Genomic DNA, 26,897 nt, shown 5'->3' on the forward strand with positions numbered 1-26,897 from the left:
GTACTTTAAAGAAAATGATGCAAATACACTTAATTACAGTGGTGGCAATAATTTGTTAGCTGAATATGTGATCAGGCAGATGCAAAAATGATCTGATTAGATCTGTGATCACACTGAAAATAAAGGTAACACACTGCTACATTTAAGAAAAACTGTTCTTTTTGTCCTCCGTTTCCAGGAGGGAAGAAGCATGTCCCGTCTGTCTCTAACACGGTCCCCAGTTTCTCCTCTGGCTGCTCAAGGAATTCCTCTCCCAGCCCAGCTCACCAAATCGAACGCTCCTGTGCACATCGATGTAGGAGGACACATGTACACCAGCAGCCTGGCTACCCTGACCAAGTACCCAGACTCCAGGTAAGACTTCTGGGTTTTCAGGCTCTCTGCCTCATTCTGTTCATTGCATGGAAATACTCATGTACGTACCTGTGCGGCATATTTCGGTGCGAAATATGATTTATTATATATTCACCATTTATGAATAATTCACTTTCCGATTTATACGTTAACCTCACTGGTGTTGTATAGAAAAAAATGCCTGTACAATTTATGTATTATTTAGAGAGCCTATTCATTTTCTCTCTCAGTGTCTTCAGCACTACACTGCCACGTGTGAAGCACCTGTTGGTGTCTTTGATTATTTCCAACTGTACCTGGCTACCTGTTCCTTTCAGATTTAGGAAAAATATTTTTTTTCCCCCCTTCTTTCAAGAGAATGAATCAGCTCAGTTATGCTAGGACCAATAGATGCTTTTGTTGGCCAGCAGAAATCTGAAAGTCAGGCATAGCTCAGTGCCTCTGTGGCAGCAGGCATGTCCTATGGGCAGTAGGCAGTATACCAGCTCCATGCACTTGCAGCCACACTTTGGATCAAGTTTGTGTGGCTTAGGGTAACTGAATAGCACTGTGTGTTAACTCCAGATACATCAAACTATGAACTGAGGCGGCATGAAGATACTGTATATGTAACGCTGTCTCTTTGTTACTTGCCCAGATCCCAGTCCTGTGGGGTACTGCCCACCAAGATGTACAAGTCACCATGGGTAGCATCAGACCTGTAATGGTACTGTGGAAGAGATCACTGCTTTCAGGGTTAAAATATTTTCATTGCAGTAGTACCTGATTTTGATTTACAGTTATTGATCACTAAAATGATTCATCTTTTTGTCATTCTGACTGTTTATGCTTTAGAAGGATAAATGCCTCGTAGGTAACCACCAGAAGGTGTGGATATGCAGTATCAACGTGCCTGTCAGACTGCTTAAAGGAGGCACTATGGACTCAAAAGTAATCCAGAGCTCAGGCCAGCGAGATATCAGAGATTTTGCTACCTGCATGGCCAGTATTTCTGCAAAAAGGGCTTTTTTTAATTGGCAACCACTGTAAAGCTGTAGATTTATTCGGAGATTTCTCCTTTTAAAGAACTAGCTTTTTGGCACAGATTTGGCAGGTTCTCTAGCATAGAATGGCATTTATGGAGATACCTTGGTACGCTTCTGATGTCATAAAGCACAGGGATGCGTTCTCATGCCAAGGAGAGATAGTTGCTGCATCATTTATGGGAAAAAAACAATTACTAAAATTCTATCTTATGGTTAGACTGAAACCATATCATTTTTTTTCAGAACAGTTGCTGTTTAATGTTTGTGTGGTACTTTAATCATAGAGAAGTCTGTTCAGTGGGGAGAGATTTCTAACAGAGAAGGAGACAAATGCTTCATAGTATAAAAACACAAAGAAGATTCAGTAGTTGTGATGGAATAGCACATCTGTTTCCACATTTTAAAATATCACTGCTGACACTATTTTTAAAATATGCCCCATATCAGACTTGCTTAATAAGCACTTCAGTTATGTAACTTTTGGGAGAATATACAGAAATTCACGTATTTTATATAAAGAGAACAGGGTAGTGATATAAAATCTTTTCCCCCTTTGCTAAAATACCAGAAGTATATTCCTTAGGGTTCTGTAGTTCTATTTAAGTTAAAAATACAAAACTGTGACTGACCAGAGCTCTTGTGTTGCCAGATGTTTTGTTGTGTACTGTACGTTGTTTGCATTGCAGTATTATCCCATAAGGCTTGAATGCTTTTTCAGCTGCTCAAACTTCAGTTCTTGCAGGAGTAGGAGCTTAAAGAGCTAGATCTGAAAATCAGAAGGATTCATTATTAACCATGTATATTTTTATAGCAAAACATAACCCCTTACCACCACCTATGTAGATTGGCTTGCCACATATGTTATGGATGGAGGGTTCACTTTAAGTTTCAAATCAGATCTCAGTTGTTGTGGGCTTTTTTCTTCTTCATATTTTGGCTTTTTGCAGCAGTGCTCTGTAGACTTGGTTGGTTACCCCCCATTGAGCCTGTCCTACTCTCATTCCCAGTTACATAAAAATAAAACCTGCAGTTATTTCAGTGGGGACGATGGGAGCTCCTGATAGTGCTTCACTGCCTCTGTGTGATTCTTCCACAAGGCACAGACTGCCATCGCAGTGCTCTGGATGAGAGAGGCATCTCTTGCAGATGCAAGAAGAAGGAGATGGCTTTTCTGGGTGAGACATCTGGAAAGAATGCCAGAGCACTGTTAAATTATGCTCACATGATGATGTGCATGGCCACATATAGAGGCATAGCCATACTCATCCACATGCAGAGTTTCCTGGATTATTTTGGACAGCATATTAAACTCTTGGTTTGAGCATGAGTTCATAAGCTTCAAATCCAAGAAATTAAACAAATTTCTAGCTTCTGTTTCAGGGAAAAATGTAAGCATATGCTGAAATGATTTGCTAAATCTAAGCTTGTGTCACATAAAATATAATTTGCACTCACTAAAAGTGAAAGCTGTGGGAATAACCTTCCTGTTCATGTTACAACCTCTATTTCTTTTTCTGTGTTCCAAAATCCCAAATAGGCTGTTAGCTTGTAATGTATACAGCACATGCACATGTATAAGGACATGTATATAAATGTGATTGTACACAGAGACATCACTTGCTAATGGGAAATGGAAAAAAATCATTGAATCGTGTTTATCTTTCAATAGTATCTGAAGGAGGCCCAATCCTGTTAGGTCCTAAATGAACTCAGTTTGTGTTGATTTCAGTGGGAGGGAAGAGCTCTCAGCAGCTTGCCAGATCAGGCCCAGCAGGAGCAAGTATAGGTATGACCAGTTCCTGCCTATACCTGCTCTCCAGTCACCCCTCTGGTATGACATAAATTACACCTGACAGCAGGCAGCGTGATACATTTCTTATTGCAATTTGTTAGGATTGACTGTGCTCAGCCCACTTACTTGCTTTGCTTTTCTGATCCCAATTTATGTGGTTAGCCCTTATTCATGGAAACAAAGGACCTGATTCTGGAGTCTTACTCACGTGAGGGAGTAGCTGGCGATGTAAAGTTGGAGAACTAATTTTGCATGTCAGTGATCCCAGAGTTCTTTTGGAGCAACTATGATGAAGTCTTTGATGTTGTTCGTACTAGTGCAGCTGCTGATAGGAGAGAATTTGTCCATTGATTAGATTTGCATAAGCAAAGGGTGCCAGATTAGGCATTAAAGGTGGTAGACACCCTCTTTCCAGTAAATTGTCATGGGCTATGTAACTTCTCTAAAGAAGAGAACACTGGAGCAGCACACAACTGTTGGGGCAAAAGGGAAGGGTTAAACAGCCACTGTCAGGGACAGTTTCAAAGCTAGATGTGCTCACCTTAGTCTTTACTCCTACAAGTCTTCCCAGTTGGCTTTTAAAATGAAACACCTTATAAATAAGTAAGCTGGATTTTTGGAGAGGGAAAGACAAGGGGTAAAAAGAAACAAGCAAAAGATACTGTGAGCAGAAACAACATAAAGACAGCATAATAGTCACAGAGGTGATCTCAGAAGTAGTAGGATTAATCCCTCTTCTTATAGCTAGTTGAAGCTGCTATTCTTGAATACCTGAGATGGCCATTCAAGTTAACAAGTTTAGGGGGATTCACAGGGGCTGACACTGACTTATCTGCACCTAAGGATTACTTTCTATAACTTATTTTTAGTAAGCTTTTCACCAAAACTACCAATTCTGACAGTTATGAGCTACAGATAATGTAAAGGCAAAGGAACAAAAAATACCAAACAACTTCTGTTGAATAGTCTTACCATCAGTATCTTATTTCTAAAGTAACCAACTGAACAGACAAATTATACAACTTCGAGAGCATTTCCTCTAGAAATTCCATTACTGTTTTCACCCTCAGAACCTCTAAAAGCAACCCCTTCACACACTGACACTTGAGTGTGGATTTATATGACAGATTATAAAGGCTTCAAAAACTAGCACATCCATAAAGTGAGCTGTAAATTGTATTTATTCAAGGGAATGTGATAGCTTTTAAAAAACAAAAATAAAAGACAACCAGAAATCCAAGCTCTTAATGTGCAGAGTGGTCTACCCAAAGATGCTGCCTAATCATCCTGTCTTACTCCCACTGAGTTCAGTGACAGATATCAACTTTGAGTGGAAAAGAACAAAAAGTTCCAAATCCCCCTATTCCAAAGCCCACACTTTGCCATTTCACTGAACATTCTGATATGATTTTGAAGTTGTTAGAAAGCAGAATGAGATTTTTTTCATTAGAAGCTTGTTCTTTTTACAGCCCCGTTTAACATTTATCTCAGAGAATTGCTGTGAGCTCCTAGTGAGTTGTACATTCTTGGTTAATTAGTATTTGTCGTCTAACCCTCTGTTAAAGATTAGTATGTTATTTTGTTTGAAAGGAAGTTATAGGAGGTGTCACTTCCAGGATTGCTGGTCACATGCGAGAAGTGAGCAGACATCATTGTAATTGAAGCAGAAGTTCCCTGGTGGGAGCCACGTGATCACACAGACCCGGGGGAGCTTCCCCAACACCACCTGGCAGCACAAGGTGGTTGGGACCTGCCAAACTGGACCAGTCTGCCCTCAGCCTTTACTCCATGTGGTTAACCGAAAACACCCACCTTTTTAAAAGTTTTCTTACCTCTTTAGGAAAGCAAATCTTGTTGGCTCTGTGGCCCAAGGCACTGCTAACAGTGCATGCCCTGACCTTCAGGCACCTTGACTTCATCACCCACTTCTCTGGAGGCTCTGCCCTCCAGAGAAAACCAGCACGGGTGTGTTTTTTTTAAAACTGTTTCAGAAAGCAATGATACAACTGTAGCTTTTATGAGGCATAGTAGAATTTTCCCATTTTCTTTGCCTTATCTTCCTCTGAACCCATGATCTTTTGGAAGGAATTTACAAAAGAGCTTCCTAAAGATTCAGGCTTTTTCTTGTCAAAGCAAACTCTCATTCACCAGGCTGGAATGACTTCCAGGACAAGGTGCTTCTCCAGGTTTCAAGACTCACCTGTTGTCCCTGCCAGACCATGACTGCTGACACCCTATAGCCAGATGCAGATTAACTCAAACACATCCAATACTGAGATCTTCAAGACAGATTTTCCACTTCACCCTTTATAGCTAAGAACTTCCTCCTCTTCTTGGAAGAGAGCAGGGAAATTCTTAATTCAAACGTGTTCAGTGTATGTAATTCTCCAGACTTAGCACGTGTAAAAGCACGTAAGATCAATCCAGTGTTATCACCATTGACTTGCTAATTCCTCATCAGATCTGTAGAGTCTTGATGCTATTACAAGAAAACAATGCCAATTATCAGATCCTGTCACTCACCACATACTGGCAGAAGGGTGTAAGTCAGTTCTTAAGCAAATGCTCTGCTTTGGCCAGGAAGTTAAGACCTAATTTGTTCATAACCAGAGACTGACTGTGGCCTCTAAAACACAGCACATTTGAGGTCAGTGTTGCAATTTGGAGCAGAAAACTGCCAGCTCTCCTGGGTCCACTCACTCTCTTTTGGCCCTGTGTAATTGTTAGCATCAGTACTAACCTGGGCATTTCCAAAACCTCTCAGTTCCAATTCCGTACCACACTGACCACAGCTCACTCACCTGGAGTGTGTAACGGCATGTTGACCCTCTTCACTATCTCTGCAGACCTGCTTAGTGATGCTCTTTTAGTACAGTGTGTGCACATTACACCATCAGTATGGTACTGCTCTTCCCAGTGAGGTCATTTGTGAGGTGGCACAAGGCTCAGGCATAAGCAGGCTGCAAAGCATGGTCTGTTACCCAAAAGGCAAAGTTTCTGAATTGGTGCCTACAGCCCAAATTCAGGCAAAGCTCTACAAAACACACCTGCATTGAGCTGCAGCACAAAGCTCATTAATTTTAATAGATATTGTGAACTTGAAACATACGTGGACTTTAAAGGAAAACACCTGAAGAGGCAGGATTGTTTTCCTGTGCTACTGATGCTCAGAGCTGCAGAGCATAGGGATGGCATGAGCGTGCTGGTTGTGGTGCACTGGCATTAGAGGGGCGAGCCTGCCAGGGGTCCCCCAGCGCTGCTGCAGAAGATAGCAAGGAAAGAAATAGAAAAGCAGACATTTCAGTTACACATAAAGCGTTTTCTGAATTAACATAAGAATTTTCATGGAGATTAAAATCATTTTCTGTTACATTTAATACACCTGTAATTAACAGATAAATCTTGAGAGTTTTTCTCATTTGGTTGATGACTGGGCAAGTCTTTGGTTTCCAAGGGAATTTTGACCAACAGAACAGTTAATGGAAAAAAATCCTTAAAAAGATCCTTTCTGTATCCCACCCTCCCTTCCCCCAGGTCTGCATCTAAACCTGTGGGTGCTGTGCTTACCTGAGTGGGAGCTGGAACTGGCAAAGACCTCTTTATTTCCAGACTGCTGAATCAAATAATGGAAAATGATCCAGGCATTCTGTGCTTGCACAGCAAAACGTTGCTGTTTTGTAAGGGTGCAGAGTGGCTGCAGCCACCCAAGTCCATGCAGCTCCCTAGGAAGTGTAAGAAGTGAGGGGCAGGATGGGAGCTGCTTCCAGGACCCAGCCAGCACAACTCCTGAGTAGCATACAGGACAGAGTATAGCAGGCAGAGGTGGAAAACCCTTCATTCTCCTGGCTGGGTTGGATGGAGCTGCTGCAGCAGCTACCTCATCAAAGTCAGGCCTGGGAGGAGCAGGGCATTGCCTGGATGAAGGAGTTACACTGGGTGTGGTCTCCATGGAATAAACTGCAACAGGGAAGTAATTACAGCTGGGGATAATGACACAGGTACCCTGTCTCTACCTTCCATTAGAGGGAAAAATCCTAGAATCAGTGTCTGCTTTGAGAAGCTGAGCAGAGATCATGGAAATAATACACAAAAACACATTTCCCTGTGTTAACTAAGGATGCTGCTGTACTTAAGCAGTGGTGATGGTTTTGGTGGTAAAGGAGAACAAGCCCTGTAATGCAACTTTTCAGTCCAATTACTGTGAGAGATGGGAGCAAAGGAATTTGTATGGAAACTGATTCTTCAGACCTGTCTGTGTCCATCTCTCCAGGATCTCTGACTAACTGGCATGTAGGGAGCCACAACAGAGCTGAGCTGTCTGCTGTGATAAAGGTGTTTACTCCTTACTGGACTTCATAAATGCTGCCTTGCCCAGCACAGCTGCTGCCCAGGGACTGCCCGCAGGCTCTGGAGAGGGAAGCAGAGCTTATCCTTTGGGAGCACAAATCTTACTGTAATTGGGTGCAGAGATTGGGACCTGTCAATGAATGAATTATTAGTATGTTTACCTGGAATATTTGATTAAATGTATGAGGGAATGTTACACAGCTAGTCTCTGATGAACACTTTTTCTGAAATTATTATTTCTATGTATACATTTATATATTACAGCCTGAGTTGTGTGGAGTTCTAGGCACGAATAGGTATTACAGCACCTAGAAAGGGGTGGATTGAGCTACTATTAAAGAGGAGAAGATAACAAACCACACTCATCTGCCTTACAGAAATAAAATTATGGCTGTGTTGCTAAGCCCAGCACAGGCTGCTCAAAAAGCCTGCAGTTGAGAAAATTCCATGTTCCTGATCTTGATATTACCTTTGACTTGGCTAGTCAAAAGGGAAGAGAGAGGAGGTGTTCTCTGTGCAGTCTATCCATCCTGGCTGTGGCCAGACAGATGTCACTTGTGGCCTTTGAGAGCAGGTCGGGGCTGCTGTGCTGTCTTGCCAATACCTTTGCTGCAAACTCAGATGGCCTTGCCTCATTTTCTGCTCTTCTCTGTTCTCCTGCAACAATAACTGGGCTGAGTTTAGCCCATTAGTAATTCCCCTCCTTGTTTGCAATGAGTTAAAAATCAGTCTGGTTTATTAAAACTCACACATAGAACCCAGAAGATAGGGAGACAAGTAATTCAACATTTTCTTGCTTTAGCACTCTGTATTTATAGCAGTTTCTGAGGTTAGTTGGTTAAGTCCTTTGTCATTTCTTTAATTCCTTCTTTTGCTTACCACTCACCTCTCACCTGCCAGGGCACTTCAGTGCCAGCAGCACAATTTAAGTATTTTTCAGCAGTCATTTTCAGGGCACTAACATGAAACATGAAAAGCATCAGCATTAGCAGCATGGTTTGAGAAACTGCTCCCATAGGATGCTATGGAAGCAACCTGTCTCCTCCTTTTATGTGCTGCTAGTGGAGGCTGTTTTCCTGCTGATGAACATGGTGCAAAATACTGCACCTTCACCCAGTTTCACAGTTGTAGCAGCTTTACACTTAAAACAAAGGGGGAATCCCCTTTATTGATCTATTTTTTTGTATGCTGTGCACCCAGTAGACACAACACATGGAGAGGAGTTACGTTAAGATGCGGATTCAGTAACTTTGTGTTGGAAATTATGTCCTGAGGTCACAGCAAACCACTGCAGCAGCAAAGCAAAAGAAGTGTTACCTCTTCATATTTGGTCTTTGAGTACACATCACCGGTGTTTGTCTTGTGATTTATAAACTTTTGCTTTATAATGACTCTGCAATGGCAAGTAGACCTGGTCTCCTTAGGGGGATATTTCATGAACTACTTAGGAAGTTTATAAAAAAGAGTCCCTAGATTATGAAGCAAGGGGTATCTGTTTTGTAAGGAACATGTTATGAAATGAATTTGTCTTTAGGCCTAATTTAATTATTTTAATGATCCCACTGGTGGTTGTTGTAGGTGTCGTTCTGTGTATATATTGTGACCTACATGCTTGTGATCATTTATGAAATCTAAGATTTAAAAATACATTGGACCTTATTAATTCATTGCCTACTATCACTGAAGTAAATGGAGGTGGTTTGGATATTAGTGCATTGGGCCAAATCTCTCTTCCAGTGAAGTCAATTAGAGTTTTACTGTAAGCTTAAATGGAAACAAAATAAGTCCTGTTCTTTTAGAAAACTCCCCCAAATAATCCCTGGTGTAACTCTGTTCACTACTGTGGAGTGACATCAGGAATGTATATTGATGTGTAGACAGTTGTCAAAGACACCTGAAGGTGTAAAATCAATAGTCAGGTGAGCACAGAAGAGTCCTGCCCTTACAGGTATGTGCACGTGCCTTTCTTGGTCAGTTGACCTTCAATAAAAGATGACTTCACTGGCTTTGAAGGAAATACTCAAAATTTGTACCTGTATAACTGAAAATAGAATTAATCTATTCATGGGCTAATAAAGTCTTTTAGAACAAAGTGCATATTTAAATAGAAGACATATGAAAGCACACAGTGATGTGTGTGTGATGTGGAACATGCTAGGCTATAGCTAACACAGGTTGTGCCCTAAACTGCTGCTAGCTACATCAATTTTGCCAAGTTTCTTTGTTACATGAATGTAACAAATAGATTAATGTGCTTAGTCCTTGCAGCACATCAGCTTGCTCCATTGTGCAATACTGACATTAAATCTGCTGAGTGAGAAATGGGTAAGTATTGCCACTCTCATCCCTGGTATAACTTCACTGATACAGCATTACCCAGGATGGTGGCACTCCTAACCTGATTTTGCAGCTGGGAGAAGCTGCAGAGCTGGAAATGAGCTCCAGAATTATAAACTCATATCTCCATGTTCTATCCACCAAGTTACCTACTCTTCCAACTCATCTGCTGTGATTAGCATGCATTTTATCTTCTGGTACTTAAAAATAATTTGCAGGCAAACATTTTAAGAGATTTTGTATTTTGTTTTCTTTTGTTGTTGTTGTTTTCACCTGATTTGCTCTCGCTTGAATCTGTGCTAGGAGGGCTGGCTTTTAGCTTAGCATGCGTGCACTTATTGCATTCCTCATTGATACAATCCCTGTGATGACTGCCTGCCTGTCAGAGCTGGGCACCAGACAAGCAGGCTAAGCAGAGGTATTCCAGTGTTCATATGTACTGTATTGATTTCACTCTACTGTAGTATGGTATGAGTTCAAAGGCTAAAATTCCTTTTTTATCTGCTGAGGACCACAAAAAGCAATACCTGAAAGGAATCCTGCACGTGGATGCTGGGAAGCTATTATGCAGCACTTGCAACGTTACTCTTGGTCAGACTCAGAAAGGATCAGTTGGCAAGCACTGGAAACTGAGATTTTCACCGTAAAGCTGAAACGCTGAAGGAATCCCAGTCCAAAGGGCAGGCTCCCGTTACGCCTCTGTCCTAATGGAGAGCAGATGCTACCAGTGCTGCAGGTAATCTGTTTAGATCTGGTAGAAGCTTTTGCAGCAGCAAATCTCTCTCTTGAGAAAGCAGACAATGAAAAACAGGGACTCTTCTTTTAACACTGGTGTCATACTGTGCTGATGGTGTTATGCCAATGACTTGTATGGGTATGATTACATCAGAGGCTGCAGATTTGGCATTTAGGGAACGTGGTATGCCTTCTGGGAGACCACTGCCTAAATTCTGCCATTGCAAAACTTATATATAATTTCATGGACAAACTTGGCTAGTTGAACTCCATGGGAATCAGTAGATGACAATAGAAAGAAGCTTGGTCCTCCACTTGTGTTGGGGTTGTCTGGGAGGGAATGACAACTGAACATGGGCCAGAAGTACTTAACACTGCTTTTGAAAGAGGAATAAATTCAGTGATGGCTTTCCCCCCCCCCCCCCAATTAAAAAGATGGATTTGTTGCCAGCTCTGAACATTTCCTCTTCTGTTCACATTCAGTTAAATTCTGTTTGCAGATGTGAGGGTTAAAGTGGGGGCTGACTTCTGTTTTCAGTTAAGTAAGAAAATGTTTTGGCCTTGACTTCACTGGGACCAGAATCAAACCCATGACCATAGTATTGTGTTTAAGAATCAATCTCTCTCAGTCACATAAAAAAGCCAGGTTCAACTTTCTGCACCTCATCATAATCCAACAGTTAACAGTTTTCTTATTATTGTCAAGTTTTCCCCAAGCTGAAGCCCAAAGCATCCTCTGTGCAGCAGGTATATTGATTGTCGTCTCCCTTTGGGGTGCCAATTCCCTCTTTGCAATAAGGCTCCCCACTCTTTTCTTCCAGAATGTGGCTGTGGAGCCTGGTTCTCCCACTTGACATATTAGTGCATCAGTGTTTCTCTTTACCTGCTCTTTCTCTGCTGTTGTAACAAAAAATCTTACTGGAAATTTCACTCTGGTTCTGCCTTTCACCTGCCAACTCCTCAGACATACCAGTAAAAAAACTGTTAGCCAAGTCTTCCAACTTGCAACATGCAGATGTAAGGTCTTTGTCGGTTGTTTTCCCTTCGAAATCATGTTAACAAATCATTATTGACATGCTCAGTTTCTCTAAGCGAGCCAGGAAAAATACACTCTGTAAAATAAACTGTATAAAATACAGTGTAATTAAATGCAAAAATAAACAGGAGCATAACTCACACATTGTTTTAAGTGTGACAACAAAAACACGGATAGAGAAAACTGGGTACAACTTCCAAATCACTTACTTACAGAGAATTGCAAACAGCTGTAGCCTTGGGCGTGCCGGTAACTGCCCCTGGTGTCTTTGTGCCAGAGCAATGGTGTGAACTGCACGAGGTATTCAGCAGTGTAGTGTTGGGGCACTGCAAAATCAGCATAGCTTATTCACCAAAGGACAAAAAGATGGGTGTAGGAAGACCAAATACAGGATGAATGTAAGATAAGCTGTTTTTTCCATATTATAATTCTCAGAGAGAGAAGAGTTACCCATTTCACAAATTGGCATGCCAGCCTACTGCCAGTATTACCACATGGCCTGAGTTGTAAGCAGAAAGTTAATTTATCCATACCCAGACTCACTGGTATCATTCTTGTCCATGTCAGTGGAGAGCATCCTGCTGTAGTGGAGGCAGGCAGTGGAGCTCCTGGAGGACCATGCCTAGTGACTTTCTTCTGCTGGCCTGGAAAGAAAGAAAACAATCATAGAAAAAAGACTGCTCAGCTTTCATATGTTTGTGCTCAGAAGTGCAGGGACATGGCTTGGACAGATGAAATATTCTAGCTGTTTGTATGAGCAGCGGGTACCAAAGTGTGTTAACTGTCACTATTTGCGTTTTATAAAGGTGGTGCAGACCATGAGTGCCTGCTCTTCTTACTCCCACTGTAGGCTGAAATGTGATGGTTTCACAGCACCCACACATGCAAAGGATGAGGATGGCCAGACTTGCACCCTGGAAGGTGATTGAGTTACATGTGGAATTTTTTCCTGCCCTCACTGAGATCCACTGGTAGTTTCTCTGTTGACTTCAATGAGCAAGGATTTAGGCCATTTACATTAAAATAAAACCAGTATTTGCATGTTTGCCAACCTCCTGGTTGGTGTTAGTGGCAGCAATGTCCAGACATACTCAGATCTGAAAATATTTGTAAAAATGTGTGGTTAGCTTCCACTTGAAGTTACAGCAAGTAAGAAGGGAGAGGTGTGACATGCAACCCTTTATTCGTCAGGTCCCTCATAGTACTATAACTTAGGGGTGTTTAAAGGAATAGCAAGAAAAGGCTTGTACAGGCAAGAATGTTTTATTTGAATTGTGCATCTTCTCAGGTATTAACTTAATTCTGTTGAGTGCCCACAACTCCCACAGTCTGAACTGAAATGCAGTTCTTGCAGGATTGGGACCTTTGGGAAACTAGAGAGCATTAAGATGCAGTTTGGGAGTTTGTTTGAAATCAAAGAATTTTAGTTCCTGCACTGATTTTCATGGACAAAATTTACTGTAAATTCTCTACTGAGAAAACATGAAAGGCCAAGAACTCTCACAGGGCTCAGATAAGAGCAGCGGCAACAATGTTATAATTCACATAGGATACTTGTAGTGATATAAATTTGTATTAGTAATTTTAATCTTCACTAATCATTTGGATAGAAATTCAGTTAAAATGAACTGAAAGACAGAAGAGGAAAAGTAACCAGAACTTCATACTGGAAAAAGTGATCGTACTGGAAGGAAATCAAGCTAATGCACTTGCTTAACTTAGCTAACATACTTATTTAACTCAAATGCTAGTCCACAGTTTAAAGTGAGATGAATTCCCAATGCACAGATATTACCTACAACGTATGAACTCCTGTGCAGTTACTCATGTGCAAACCCTCCTGTGGGCTTTGGCATATTTCAGTGAAAAAGAAAATGCTTAGCTCCTACCTGCAATGAATTTTGTGTTTCAAGGGTTTGTATCATATTGTAATATCATTTGGATGCTTCTGTTAGAATGATGCAGTCAGCCAGACTGTGCCCCTCATGCTCACCCCCAGCCATTGCTGCCTGTGAGGCCCAGGCCAGCAGAGCCAGCCTGCCTGACCGCAGCAATGTGTGAGGCTGCACTGCTATTAGCACCAGCCAGCCCAGTGATAGCACCCACTTTGGTACACTGGTTTTTGTGGCACCTGCATCATTCTGAACTGAATTAGTGGCTTCTGCCCATGTCCCAGGGAGCTTTGTGCCGAGGGCTCAGGAGTGTTGAGGATGGGCCGAGTTCCAGTTGCAGCAGAACCTCACAGCCTGCACCAATAAGGCAGACATTCTCCTGGGTGTGACCAACAGAATGGTGCACAGCGGAGGCTGTAGGGAATAAATGCAAATGGTATGTTTAATGGAAGGCTGTGTCTCACGTTCTCTGTTACAAAAGATTAAAAAGACCAGCAGAGCAGTGTCAGTAGCACACAGGGAAGTTTTACAGAGAAATGCAAATTCTACCTGTATTTGAAAGTTACATTTTTTCTTGTTAAGCACAGCAAATGCATTTCACAACTGACAACTGAAATGAATGTGGCAGAATTATGATGTGTAGGTAGGATGAGTGCCGTTCTGTCTGTATGTGTCTCTACTTATCCAGCTTATAAATGTGGTTATATGCTGAGCAGAATGAAAGAATTCGTAATATAGCAATTAACATACTAGAAACTGTTTGTTTAGTGAAGTCTTTTTATAGCTGTTAAAATAACACACTAAAATATACAAATGCTAGTTTAATAAGGCAAAATAAAATCATTAGCCTGACTTAGGGCTGGATTCTGCCACCATTACTCATGGCTAAGCAGTGCTTTACTCAAGAACTGTTTATGGGAGATGGGTGGCAGCAGCAGGCCCTCAGGAAATGAACACGCTGCTGATAAATTTGGGATGAGCGGCCAGTGCTGATGGGCCTAATTCCAGGCTCCCAACAAGGTGAAGGGCTATGGGTTAATACTGTAATAAACTTCGTGGAAATGAAACACATGGAAATGAAAGCACTTGGAGTCCAGATCTCCTTGGCCACTGCTCTGCTTGCTCTGTGTGACTGCTCCCTCCTGTTCCTCCACAAGGAGCTGACGGGACACTCAGCCACACTGAGCAATGCCAGACTTTTGATAACAAGAGTATTTCTGTACCAGGATTAGTGTTTCCAATGCTATTTTATATTATAGGCAACACCAACTCTACAAATTAAAAAAAAAAAAAAAAAAGGAAATTTATGTAATATAAAAATTCAAATATATTTCCATGGAACTGTTCATCAAGTAGATACCTGTGAAAGTGTCCGGAGTGTGGAGACAGATTGTTAGCAACAAGCAGAGAGAACGACATGCGACATCTCGACCTTATCACTATGGATGCTGTGTGGTATTTCAGAAATAACAGCTCATTTATACTTCAGTGGATTTTACTGCCTGTTGCTTCAGCTGATAGTAACATAGAACTGAAAACATCATTTTCCTTACCTTTGTTTTAGAGACAGAATCTATAACATAATAATTCTGCTTTTTAGTTGAAAGTGCAAAAAATCTCCCAGAACTTTGTAAGAATGATTCTGCATGGCAGATGATAATGTTCCTTTTGGATTATTGACTTCTAAAAATACATGTTGGTACTATATACACTAACTCTGACCTATTACAAAAGCAGATAGTCAAGCCTGAACAACAAAATATGAAGTATTAGATCTAGGTAATAGATCCTGCAGTTCATCCAGCTCCCAGTTAACAAGCGTTATATCCTTCAAAAGTGCTGCAAAGTGAGCATATGGCTCAAGTAACTCCTCTGGTATTCCAGGGCCAATGTTAGAAGGCAGGCATGCAAGGTTTTCAGGAATTAGAGGTGGATAAGCCCATTACACTGTTTTACCCTACGCATCCCTACACTAAGATACTGTACTATTTGATACCTTGTTGGTGCTAAAAACAGAGTCCCAGCTTGACTTCTCTACCATCCCTCCCTCCTGGCTGCCATTGGAGCAGGAGGCAGGGGACAGTCCGTGCCCGTGTTCTCCCTGTCCCTTCTATTGCCATCCCTTCTGCAGAGCTCCAGCAGCCCAACCGTGTGTCAGCAGGAGCAGAAGGGAGCAGGGACAGAGCAGGGATGGAGCAGGAAGCAAGCCGTGCACAGCCCCACATGCTGGAGGGGCTCCCCAGCAAGGATTCCTCTTTTCTTTCTTGCTCTTTCCATAAAATCAGAAGAGAGTCACGTTTAATGACAGTCCTCTATAATGTGCACTCCCTGCTGATATGACATTGGGCAGAAAAAGTGTCTACAGAATAAATTTTTAATATACGCAAACAACTGAATTATGAATGACAAAAATATCGTGGAATGGTTAAATATTAATCACTTAATTACTTAAATTAATACTTTTACTGCGATGTTGTGATAAAGGCTGTCACTCACGTGTTGTGTCTGTGCTGGTTGGGGGAGCGAGGTGCAGCAGTGGAGGCTCAGTGAATACTTGGCTTCATTTTCCTGCAGGTCCTCCTGTACTTGGTGTTCCTCTTAAGGCCCCCAGGATCAGATCTATTTGGAAAGAACTTCAGTTTTCTGTTCAAGAAGGGAGCTAGCAAGAAAATGGCTAATCTGGCCCAAGAGGAGAAAGCACCCCCGCTTCCAAACACTTACCCATCCCAAAATGCAATTAACTTCCATCTGGGTGATGCTCAAAGCCCAGCTGTGCTGCACTGGGCTGGGCAGCAATTTTGAGAAGGTGGGGTGCTTCAGAGAGCAAAAAGCCCTGGCAGCTCTCTGATGGATTTGGGTGAGTCTGTGAATGAGGTTATGTGTGGCTGTAGTGCATTATGGACTTGGTGCCCCCATGCACCCTCCCCAACTGTGCTCTGGCTGCATGGTCCTGGTGAGTGTTGTCAGGGGTGCGGGTGGCAGTGTGTGTCTGTAGGTGCTCACACAGCTTCCTTACTGTCCAAGGAACTCAGGAAAGAATTTACTGGCACTCTTGTCCTTGTGGGTTGGCTGGCTGCGCTGCTTGTTTTTGATCTAATAAAAAGGGAGATTTTAATATCATAGTGCAATGGGTACAAAGCTAGAAGCTTGCCCCCTGGCATTTTCTCTAAATATTATTGAAAATGTAAAAGAGCCTTTAGCAGAAACAACTGAAGCACAAAGAAGCTGCAAAAATAGGAACAACAGGATGTGTTCTGGATGTTGGGAAGAGGGGTTAGAAGCATCCAGCTGCAGGCTGGGCACCATTGCACTCCTCACCCAGCTCTGCAGGGCTGGGAGCTGGAACCCTGCGAGGGGCTGGGTGGGCACACATGGAGTGGGACTGGGGGAGAGGGAGGCTGGAACAGTTGTGAGAGAAGCACATGGCTGGGAAGGGTGCAGTGCACAGCCAGACCTGACCAGGAAGGAGAAAGCAGTGGGGAAACATGCACATTGGAACTGTTTTGCTTGAGCCTGGCTTTGGCTGCTGTCTGTAAATGAAATATAGGGAGAAAAAACGTTTAAAGCATTTTTAAATACAAAAGTGAACAATCTCTTAAAAGGTGGGAGTACTGAAGAAACATTCACTGCTGAGACTCACCCATCTCACCCAGCTCTTTTTGCCTTGCCTCTGTTTTTCTCTGCCTTCTACTTTGCATACATCACTGGGAGCATCATTCCCATGTGCTATAAGCAAATGGCTCCTCCAGAAAATGATGTTTTACAGTATTAGGCACCAGGGCTGCTCATAAAAGCAAACATTTTGGAGTGACCACTCTCCAATCATAGAATCATAGAATTACTCAGGTTGAAAAAGACCTTAAAGATCATCAAGTGCAACCACAGCCTAACCATAGTACCCTAACCATAGTACCCTAACAACCCTCTGCTAAATCTGAGAGCTGCAGCAAGTTCCCACATCTGCACACAGTAGTGTGTGCTGTGCAGCCTGAGAGCTGTGCAGCCTGGTAGCAGAGCTGTTAGTCACTGTGCTTCCACAGCTTTGCTTATCAGAAGTAAAGCCAGTGCACCAAAGCTTCTTCTGGAAGCTGTCATTTGCACTGCGTTTTCTGATAGACTTTTTGCAGGTACAGCTTGTGCTGATGAGGCAGGAGAAGCAGGAGCACTTTCCACACGCAGCATTACAGAAGGCTGCAGTGAAGCTTGTTCTTGGAACACAGCAGACCCCTAAAATGTCAAATAAATCCTCAAACTATTCATCACTGTGTTTTTGGGGTGGCAGTTAAGTCTTTCAACACTCTGCAAGTTTCTTTCCCCAGCAGTAATTTTGCTGGTGAAGAAATACAGCTCAAGGCACTCTACAAAGGCCTCAAAATTCATGTTTTGTTTTCATTACAAAAAAAAAAAAAAAAAGCTTCACTACATTAAAGAGCAGCCCATTAGCATTTCGTATCCTGTCTTCCCTGCATCCTTTCTTTGTTGGCAAACCTTCCCCCATATGCACCAAGGAGCTGAACAACAGCCATTGCTTTGCTTTTGCAGACTTCACAGAAGACGGGCTGCAGCAGGAGGAGGTTTAAGCCACAACCCGGCTTGTTTAGGGAGTAAGTGGGAAAGATGAGTTCTCAAAACTTTTGGTAGCCACACAAATAATGAATGTCTTGTACTGAAACACTGAGTTACTCTATCGGCTTCCAGGCTAACCCAGAACAGCACCCAGGCTCTGTGCATGTCTAAGGAAATAAATTAACTGTCTGGTTCCTGGGCTGAAATTTAGCTCTGCACCAAGCAATATATTTAGCTGTCTCAAGCAAATAGACCTCAAATAACAATGAAAACGAAAATAATGAATTACTGGAGGCTTTCTGAACCTTGGGATTACATAAATTAAATGCTGCAGTGCGAGTTGGATTTTTCTGATACAGTTAGAAAGTTAGAGGTTGGAGAAAGACAGTAAATATATTATGATTAGGGTTTAGGGAAGCATTTGATTATTTTAAGTAACTCAGAGTAGTAGAATGCTAGCACAGACGTGAGAGAATGAGAGCAGACAGGAAAACCTGGAGCTTATGTGAGAGTGGAGAAGGGTTTTTAGCTGAGTTCAGTAGGGAATCGCTACCTTGTTATCTCCACAGTTCATCTAGAAATTAATAGCATGTTAATTATATTTGTTACTACTTCAGAAAGTTGGAAGACCAGGCAGAGGGGCAGCTGCAGAGAACAAATTTCACCCACAAAGACCCCCACAATCCAAAACATGCTGAGCATGGGGCAGCTGCAAACATCTGCACTGCCGTGAGCAACACTGCCCTCCAGCACATGGGTTGCTACTCCCCATCCCAGCCATGCCCCAGGCCCTCTCTATGGGGCTGGGGAGCAGGAGCAGCCGGGCTGCAGCTGCTGAGCTCACTGGCAGTGCTGGCCATCGCCTCGCACAGTGGCTGGGTGGGCTCCTTTCCGCGGCAGGGAAAAGCCCTTCCCTGGTGGCAGTGGGGGATACTGGTGGATTGCACAGCTGAGCCTAAGGGATGGCGCTCGACAGTGAAATCTAGCGGGCTGTGGAATAGTCTCACTGGGAAATGGTGGAGTCCTCACTGGCAGGGTTACTGAAGACTTGACTTTGAAACACGAGACATTATGCAGTTGGGAACAATGCTGCACTGTCAGAGAGATGGACTCAATTACTTAATAGGTCGTTGCTGTCTGTCTCCTGTGATTTTCCTTTCAAGAACATATATTCAGCTGGGTTATTTCTCATGGGAAGACAAAGCCTTCTGAAAGAAGCCAGACATTTGGAGAGGAGAGGCAAGAGGAAGTGTAGCCCAGCAATCACCCAGCCTGTGCTGTGCAGAGTGTACTATCAGGAGGACATGGAGAAAACTTGCACAGTGCAGCAGATGCAGTGTTTGGTTCTGCTTACACCTACCCAGCTGGACCTGTACTCTCAGGCCTCACCCCTTGCCTTTGCTCATGAAGGGTTTGGCAGGCTGCGTTCTCCCAACAGAAGCCGGTATGCAGGGCACTGCTGGGGCTGTATGGACCCTGCTGCTGGTTTGCCGAAATGGCAGCACAGCTATTGAGAAAGCTCACATCCAGGAGCCCATCTGTGAGTGGCATCCCAGCACTGCATGAATGGTACCCGTGAACAGGGGTATATAACTTCTCCAATAATATGTTCTTCCAGAGATTATCCTGCCAGCCACAGGCTGAGAATTTCATAGGCACTTCCTTCGCTGGGGCTCTGAGCCTAAATTGCAGCACTGATTCAGAGCAGTTTGAGCTTCATGCTCGGAGCAGTTGCCAACGGGCACTTCATGCGTGTGTGTGTGCACACATCCAAGGCGTCTGTCCTCCTACGTTTGTTTGCATTTGTCACCAAATGAAGACACTGCATTACCTTATGCACATTGAATTGATACAGCTGTATTGAGTGGATGCTTTTTACACCCAGAGGGGGGAATGAGATTTTGTCTCTCTTGCCCATTTCTTCTTCTTTTCTTTTTTTTCAGAATAAGTCGTCTGTTTAATGGCACAGAGCCTATTGTCTTGGACAGTTTAAAACAACATTATTTCATTGATCGAGATGGTGAAATTTTCAGATATATATTAAGCTTCCTAAGGACATCTAAGCTACTGCTCCCAGAAGACTTCAAGGTAAGGAAAGCTATAGGCTGCAATCTATTTTTTTCCCCCATTTTGTCATTTATTTTGGAGGAGGTTGGTTTGTGTGCTTGACCTAAACACACTTAGCTAAATGTTGCTGTTTATTGTTAGGATTTTTAGTACTTGTGTATTACGCTAGGGATGCTATTATTTAATAAATGGACCAATGGTTGTCATGGATACCATAAAAAGTTAAACGATGAAGCTTACAGCTAAATCAGTTTTTCTAAACTAATTGTATTTTCTCACATTTTTAGCTTACTTATTGGAGTATAACAACAATTAAGAATCAACACCAGCAACTAGCACTCACCAAGGTTTAATGTTCAGAATCTGGTAGAAATGTTTTAAATTTGATACTTAGAGTAATTAGATGGTATAAATCTTTTTCTTGTTGGTATGAAAAAGAAACACCCTTAAACAAATCCATGAGGACTTCTGCTAGATATATCCAGTTCAGATACTTTGATTTCAGTAAGTGCTCTTTTACACAATGTATGAATGTCAGAATATTCGTGGGAAATAGAATTTATTGAGGGACTTTTAAGGAGCAATAATACATGTTTTCTATGAAATAATGACAGCAAATTGCTTTGTAAATCCTGATTGTTGAAACCCTCTCCTCCTAGTGTTGTTTATTTGGCTTTGTGCTTACGAAACTTGCAACACTGTCATCCTTATGTATGAAAATTAGAAGACAAAACTATCCAAACTAGATGACAAGATTCAACAAAAGAGCTTAGTCCAGGATGAAATGATGAATAAATTGGGATGCTAATGGGGACCCGCTCAGACTTAGAGGACACTGAGTGTTACTAGAAAGGAAAGTTCCTTTGCTCGGTAGTAAGATTTCATTTTTCATGTTGGACTGGGTAGGCAAGGTAATTTAGTCAGGCCTTCCTGAGTCATACTAAATGTATAGTTACTGCGGCATACAGCTGATCCTCTTGCTGCAAACTGGTCCTCAGACATTTTTTCTTAAATCATGAGTGTACTTGTATTCGATACCAGCATCACTTACAGCTGACACTGAGCAGACACACAGCATAGGGATGCACACCTCCTGTGCCAAGGCCAAGCAGAAGTTTTGGCATTCCCAGGCAGGACTGAAGGCCCAGCCCTACGGGGCTGTCTGAGCACCGGGCGCTGTGGGAGCGGCTGGCAGCCAGGGCGGCTGCCCATGGCACAGGGTGCCGTGACGTGGGGAGAGGCAGAGCATGCAGGGGCGGATGCAAGACAAGAGAGATGAGAACAAATGTGTGGGTAGGACTGAAGCTAAAGACCTGTGGGGTGCAAGAAGGAACAATTAAAGAGGATGCATAGAGCAATGGTACTGATACAGCCTCAGAGAGGTGCTTTATCGGTAGTGTTTTGGACAATCTGGTGGCAAAAGAGAGACAGAGAAGGGAGTGTAGAAGAGATCTAGTTCACCCTGATCATGGCCTCAACCAGCAGCCAAGAGGATGGATTTCAGAGGTGCTGTGAAACAAAACCAGCAGGATTCAGTAAGAGCCTTGAGGGGAGTGTCAGAGGATGCCAAGGACTTGCCTGCACAAAGAGCCGCTGGCAGGGCTGGGAGAGACCTGGGAGAGCCGGCGCTGTGCCCAACTCAGTCCGTTGTTCCAGACCATCTCTTTGCATAGGGTTAACTGTACTTTATTTGGTTCCTCCCTGAGAGAGCTTTAGAGCAAACCCCAGGCTAATGAGGGCTCAAGAACAAAGCAAAGTATTGCTAGGTAGGGAGTAACTAAATAAAAATGCATAGAAGAATGCATTGCAAAGCTGTATTAAAACTGCATTGTAAACGGATTTGACTTCACAGAAATCGTGTAATTTTACCAGCATGATTAAAGTGACAGAAGACAATAATCAAAGGCAGCAAATGGAATCACTCGGTGTTTCTAAATGCAAAACTCTATTTAAGGTATAAAACCTGACAGTTTTTCCAGTGAGACTTGCATTAACTGTTCTTTATGTCAAACAAAGCATTATCAAGTGTTTTGAATATTTATTAGTTTTTACCCCTTAATTTAATCAAGCAGTTTATTAGCCTCAAGGTTTAGCCAAGTTGCTTTTCAACTTGAATTGCTGCTCAGATGGTTATTTTGCAAAGTTTGGAATGTTAGTACCGCACCAACCTCGCAGTGTTTGCTGTTTAAGCGTTGTTTTCAGACTAAGTTAACACTGAAATGCAGAGAAAGTGGGGTATGTGTTCCTAGGCTAGTGATTCTTTATTATCAAGTCTGACTGGTGTGTTTACAGTGAATATTAATTACTCTTCCAACTACTAATAAGCCAGAACTTGAAAGTGTTTAGAATCTGACAGGTCTCCCTGCTGAAAGCAACATTCTAATAGTTCATATAATTTTCCTGGGCTTGGGGGATTTTAACCACATGAAGTATGCTGAGAAATTACCATGAGCTCTTGGCTTGGTTCTGCTTTGCGGTGTCTGCTGAGCAAGGCAATGGCGGGTAGCTGGGAGCTGCTTACAGCTCCTTTCTCCTGCTCTTGTCAGAGTCCTGTGCATGGAGCCATTCCACCTTAGTGACACATGTCCTCAAGTGAAGTGTTAGGCCTGCACACTGGGTCTGCCACACTGCAGGGCTAGTGGGTGGCTAGCACTTCATCCAGAGCTAACCTTCATCCAGAACCCCAATATCTGCCTTGATTCCCCATCAGAAGTGTTTCCCCATGGCAATTACGATCAGTATTTCTCTCCTTCAATCACAAAATACCCCTGCATACAAAACCAGGACTACATTGCCCATTGTACCTACTTATTTGTCATTCCCTGCTTAGACATCTTCCAACAAAAACAGATACAGGCAGTATGTACATCATCATTTGATGTCAAGGAGGAGAGGAGCACAAATGCAGAGGACATTTGAGTTTCACATGGCTTACTGAGGTTACCTGTAGGGCCAGGTGGCATCTGCTTTATTATACAGTCTTAAAATTTGTATGCCTACATCTATTTCTAAGTGCATTCACACTGACCTTAGCAAATGGTGCACTCATCGCAGCAGAAGTGAGCAACTTGCTCTCGTGTTCAGGAGTCAGATCTTCATGGCACTGAATTATAAAAGAAACATTGAGTCAGAACGACTGTTTGATTGTGGAAACAAAAGATAACAAGAAAAAAATGGGTGGAAAGCCTGTTCAGGAGTCAGTCTTATGTACTCAAGTACATAAACCCTTTACTATTGAGAGAACAGCACCAGGTTCATGCAAGACATCTTTCAGCCCAGCTGCCTGCTCCCTTTTCTGGGTGACAGCACAGAACCTGCCCACTAATTCCTACTGCTGTCACAAGAAGTTGAAGGCTTTTGAGGGTTCACAGTAGCCCCACCATTGCTAACAGGGACTCTGGGATAGGAGACCTTGTCCTGCAGGACAAGGAGCTCCTGGATCCCACTCGATATCTACCCTGAGATGCTGCCAGATGCCCAGCAAAACTGCTAATGCCAGCACTGGAGCCTCCATGAGAGAGAGAGGGTACAGTACATGTATGTATTTATCATCATACACCTGGAACAGAAGCCACACCAAGCTGCTCCAAGGCTGGGTTTCAATGAAACAGAGCACACCTTGCCAATGCACTAGGCAGTTCACACCCTGTAGCTACTCCTGTTCCTTTTACAGTGAAATGTGCCTTCTTTGGGTAGGTCTGAGAAGATTCGTGTTTGCATCTGCCTTCAGTAACTTATCCAAACAAACAGCATGGAGAAATTTTTCTCGCAGCTCCTGTGGCACCTCCTTGGCAGGGGTCCCTTGTGGTTAAATTCTTGTACTTGATATTTTGTGTTAAACATTTGCAAATCATCAGGATATGATTTTACATCTACAGTGTGAGGGTGGAAAGTCAGTGTTACCTGAGCATCCTGAGTGTGCTGCGAAGGCAGCACAGAGCTGAGCATCCCTGCTGGTCCAGTCACAGCTGCACACGTCTCTGGCTGGGTTATAAAACCTGCATGAGAAGAGAGTGCATTAGCAGTGTGTTGAGTCTTAGGAGTGCCATACCTCTGTTTGCTTTCAAAAATGGACTGATTTTTACAAGGCTATACCACCTCTTATTGCTTTTAATATTGTGTTCTACTAGCACACAGTCAATTCATTGCCCTAACAAACAACATTATTTTATAGTAGCCATGAACACAAATTGCAAAACCAGATTTGTGCAACTTACTGAAAACAGTGGAAAACTTTCCATTGACTTGTGAGCACTCCGTGCTCCTGCTAACTCCATAGCATGGCTGTATGGGGACAACAGATTCAGAGCAAACATTTGACACACCTCTGTAACAAACAGGTGCATGGGGGACTGTTTTCTTCTGGTGTCCTGCATGAAGATTTCAGAAAGTAGGAGTTGTATTTTGTTTTTAATTTAAACCACTAATCCCTATAGATTTGAACTGATCCCACATGCAGTAAGCAGATAGCTTCACAGGTGGGGAGAGAAAAGCAGTGATGTCTCAGCAAAGCATGCTGATCTGGGGGGGGAAAAAATACCTTCCATTGATGTGTAGGAAAGACACCAGTTGTCTTCAGCCCTGATTGACTCCTGGGCCAGCACTGCAGGGGATGACGCACTGGGGCTGGCACGCTCCTACCTGACACCAGGTGGTGGCAGCTCTTTGGCTGGCCGGATGCTACCTCCAGCTTATGTACAGCTTCCTAAAGCATTTCGTCTTTAATCTTCCTGTTGCTTTTCATCTTCTGGATCCTTCTCAAGTGTTTGTTGCCCTCATTTCCTCACATTCGCTCCTATCACTCTTCTCTCTGCACCTTCTCCAGTCCCTTTTTCTCCATTAGTGTTGTGCATATTGTCCCAGCCCTAACAGACATCAAAGAGATGCAAAGGATCAGATGTCCCTTCTGTAACACAATAACCTTGCTCATGTCGCTGTTAATATTCATGTATCTCCATCTGAAGGCAGTCCTGAGGTGAAGAAGCACCTCACCACTACTGGTAGTGGTTCTGTGGTGCCAAATTCCAGCACAGCTGTCTGCTTTGGTTCAGCAGTAGTTCCTTGCAGCAGCAGGTTTTACAGGTTAATTCCATGATGCTATGAGAAGCTGCACCTTTTTGCACTGTACCTTCAATGGTTTTTTATTATCTTCTTTGAGTTCTGTGGTAGGGTTGCAGTTATTTCCTTATGCAATTTTGGTGCCCATTTCCCGATAATTTCTTGTCACTTCTTTCTTTCCAGTCTAAATGATTCCCGTAGTTTCATTCATGATTTTTCATTCCCTTCTCTTACTGTGGTGGACAAGTAGCCTTTATGCCCAGGTGATGACGTGCAGCATGCTCCAAAAGAGTCACACGCTGTACCTGCACTTCCATCTGAAAATGGGCAGAGGAAGCAAGGAGCAGGTCCTCAGGGAGGAACTGGTCCCGTGCCTTTGTTGCTCCTCTTCCCTTCTGGAAGCATAAGGAGGCAGTAGGGCAATGTGAGCAAACCAGCCCTGCTCAGCTCTGGCTGGGTCTGATGGTGCTGCTGTCACCCTTTTCACCATATTCCCATGCATTCAAGCTGAGATAGGAAGATCCGTTCAAAATCTGATGAAAAGTTATTAATGAGCATATGCAGATGACATCTCAATCAATTGACTGGGAATTGTATCAAATCGGGAATGTGAGTTGCCTGAATGTCCCTGTTGGGTTATGGACAGCTGGCTGAAAAGAACACTTTCTTTCAAGTAGTTGGAGTAAACACAGCTGAGCTCTCAGCTCCTGAGTGGTCACTACAGCAGCGTAATTTGCTGGGTTCCAAAGTATGCTTGAATAATCATGCAGGGAGCAGCTCAGCTTCTACAACTTCATTTCAAATGTGGCAAAACCAGGTGAGAAGTGAGAAGCTGAACTGCCATCTCTATCTTGTAACACATATGTGAGGGATGACAGCACAATCCGAGATCTTCTGTCGTAAGATCAGAAGGGAATATCCAAGGTCAAGAGTTAAGAACAGGGCTCAAGACAGCTTCTCTTTAGTCAGTAGTCTTTATGTATTGCAACCAGTTATTCTGATTTCTTAAGCCAAAAGTAAAGCCTTGCATTGAGCTTGTGGGATAATAAATGAAAGAATTTCAGTGCAATGGGAACTTCATGGTCAGCTCAAATAAACTCAGCACTAACACACTGTGGTTTTCTGTGTAGATGTAAAGATGACAAAATATGGGAAATCTGACCTGTTGCCTTTGCACTCTTGCTGACAATACATAAGCTTAAGTAGGTCAAACAGGAACAATGCTCATTTTTAAAAGAGAACTATAAGCATTACTAGTTTCTCTCTCTTTTTTTTTTTTTCCTCTCAGGACTTTAATCTTTTATATGAAGAAGCAAAGTATTACCAGCTGCAGCCAATGATTAAGGAACTTGAGCGATGGAAACAAGAGAAAGAACAAAGGAAACATTTCCAGCCTTGTGACTGCTTGGTTGTAAGAGTGACTCCAGATCTGGGGGAAAGAATTGCACTGAGTGGGGAGAAAGCTTTGATAGAAGAGATCTTCCCTGAGACGGGGGACGTCATGTGCAACTCTGTAAACGCAGGCTGGAACCAAGACCCTACCCACGTTATTAGGTTTCCTTTGAACGGATACTGCCGGTTGAACTCAGTGCAGGTAACGAACGGCCTTTTAGTGCTGGCTCATCTAGATGCCTTTTTTCTTTTTTTTTCTTTTTTTTTTTTTTTATTATTTCTTGTTCAATTATATG

The 26,897-nt window shown here is 42.8% G+C and overlaps 1 protein-coding gene and 1 long non-coding RNA gene across 8 annotated transcripts in view; one reads left to right on the forward strand and one right to left on the reverse strand.

The window, feature by feature from the left end:
- KCTD15 (potassium channel tetramerization domain containing 15) overlaps positions 1 to 26,897 on the forward strand; it is a 43,212-nt gene that overhangs the window by 6,918 nt on the left and 9,397 nt on the right. For 4 of the 5 annotated variants that reach the window (XM_015874043.3, XM_015874045.2, XM_015874044.2 and 1 more), the window contains 3 exons: positions 179 to 354; positions 20,028 to 20,172; positions 26,498 to 26,803. In XM_015874043.3, coding sequence (XP_015729529.1) covers positions 179 to 354; positions 20,028 to 20,172; positions 26,498 to 26,803 — 627 coding nt within the window. Of the gene's footprint in view, positions 1 to 178; positions 355 to 10,450; positions 10,592 to 20,027; positions 20,173 to 26,497; positions 26,804 to 26,897 lie in introns of those variants that run through there. The other variant, XM_085551838.1, reaches the window with a different exon arrangement.
- On the reverse strand, positions 349 to 26,500 carry LOC146760563 (uncharacterized). 3 transcript variants are annotated; one of them, XR_014947787.1, is made up of 6 exons: positions 24,692 to 26,500; positions 24,055 to 24,149; positions 23,180 to 23,254; positions 12,170 to 12,270; positions 11,840 to 11,952; positions 349 to 8,175 (listed from the first exon to the last, which is right to left on the reverse strand). It is a non-coding gene; the product is annotated as an uncharacterized LOC146760563 (long non-coding RNA). The 3 variants fall into 3 exon arrangements; XR_014947786.1 differs by having other exon boundaries at positions 11,840 to 12,270; XR_014947788.1 differs by lacking the exons at positions 11,840 to 11,952; positions 12,170 to 12,270; positions 23,180 to 23,254; positions 24,055 to 24,149; positions 24,692 to 26,500 and adding an exon at positions 10,383 to 10,514.

This window comes from Coturnix japonica, chromosome 6 (genome assembly GCF_054131305.1).
Source record: "Coturnix japonica strain WE chromosome 6, WE-NBRP24, whole genome shotgun sequence".
Classification (NCBI taxonomy): Eukaryota; Metazoa; Chordata; class Aves; order Galliformes; family Phasianidae; genus Coturnix; species Coturnix japonica.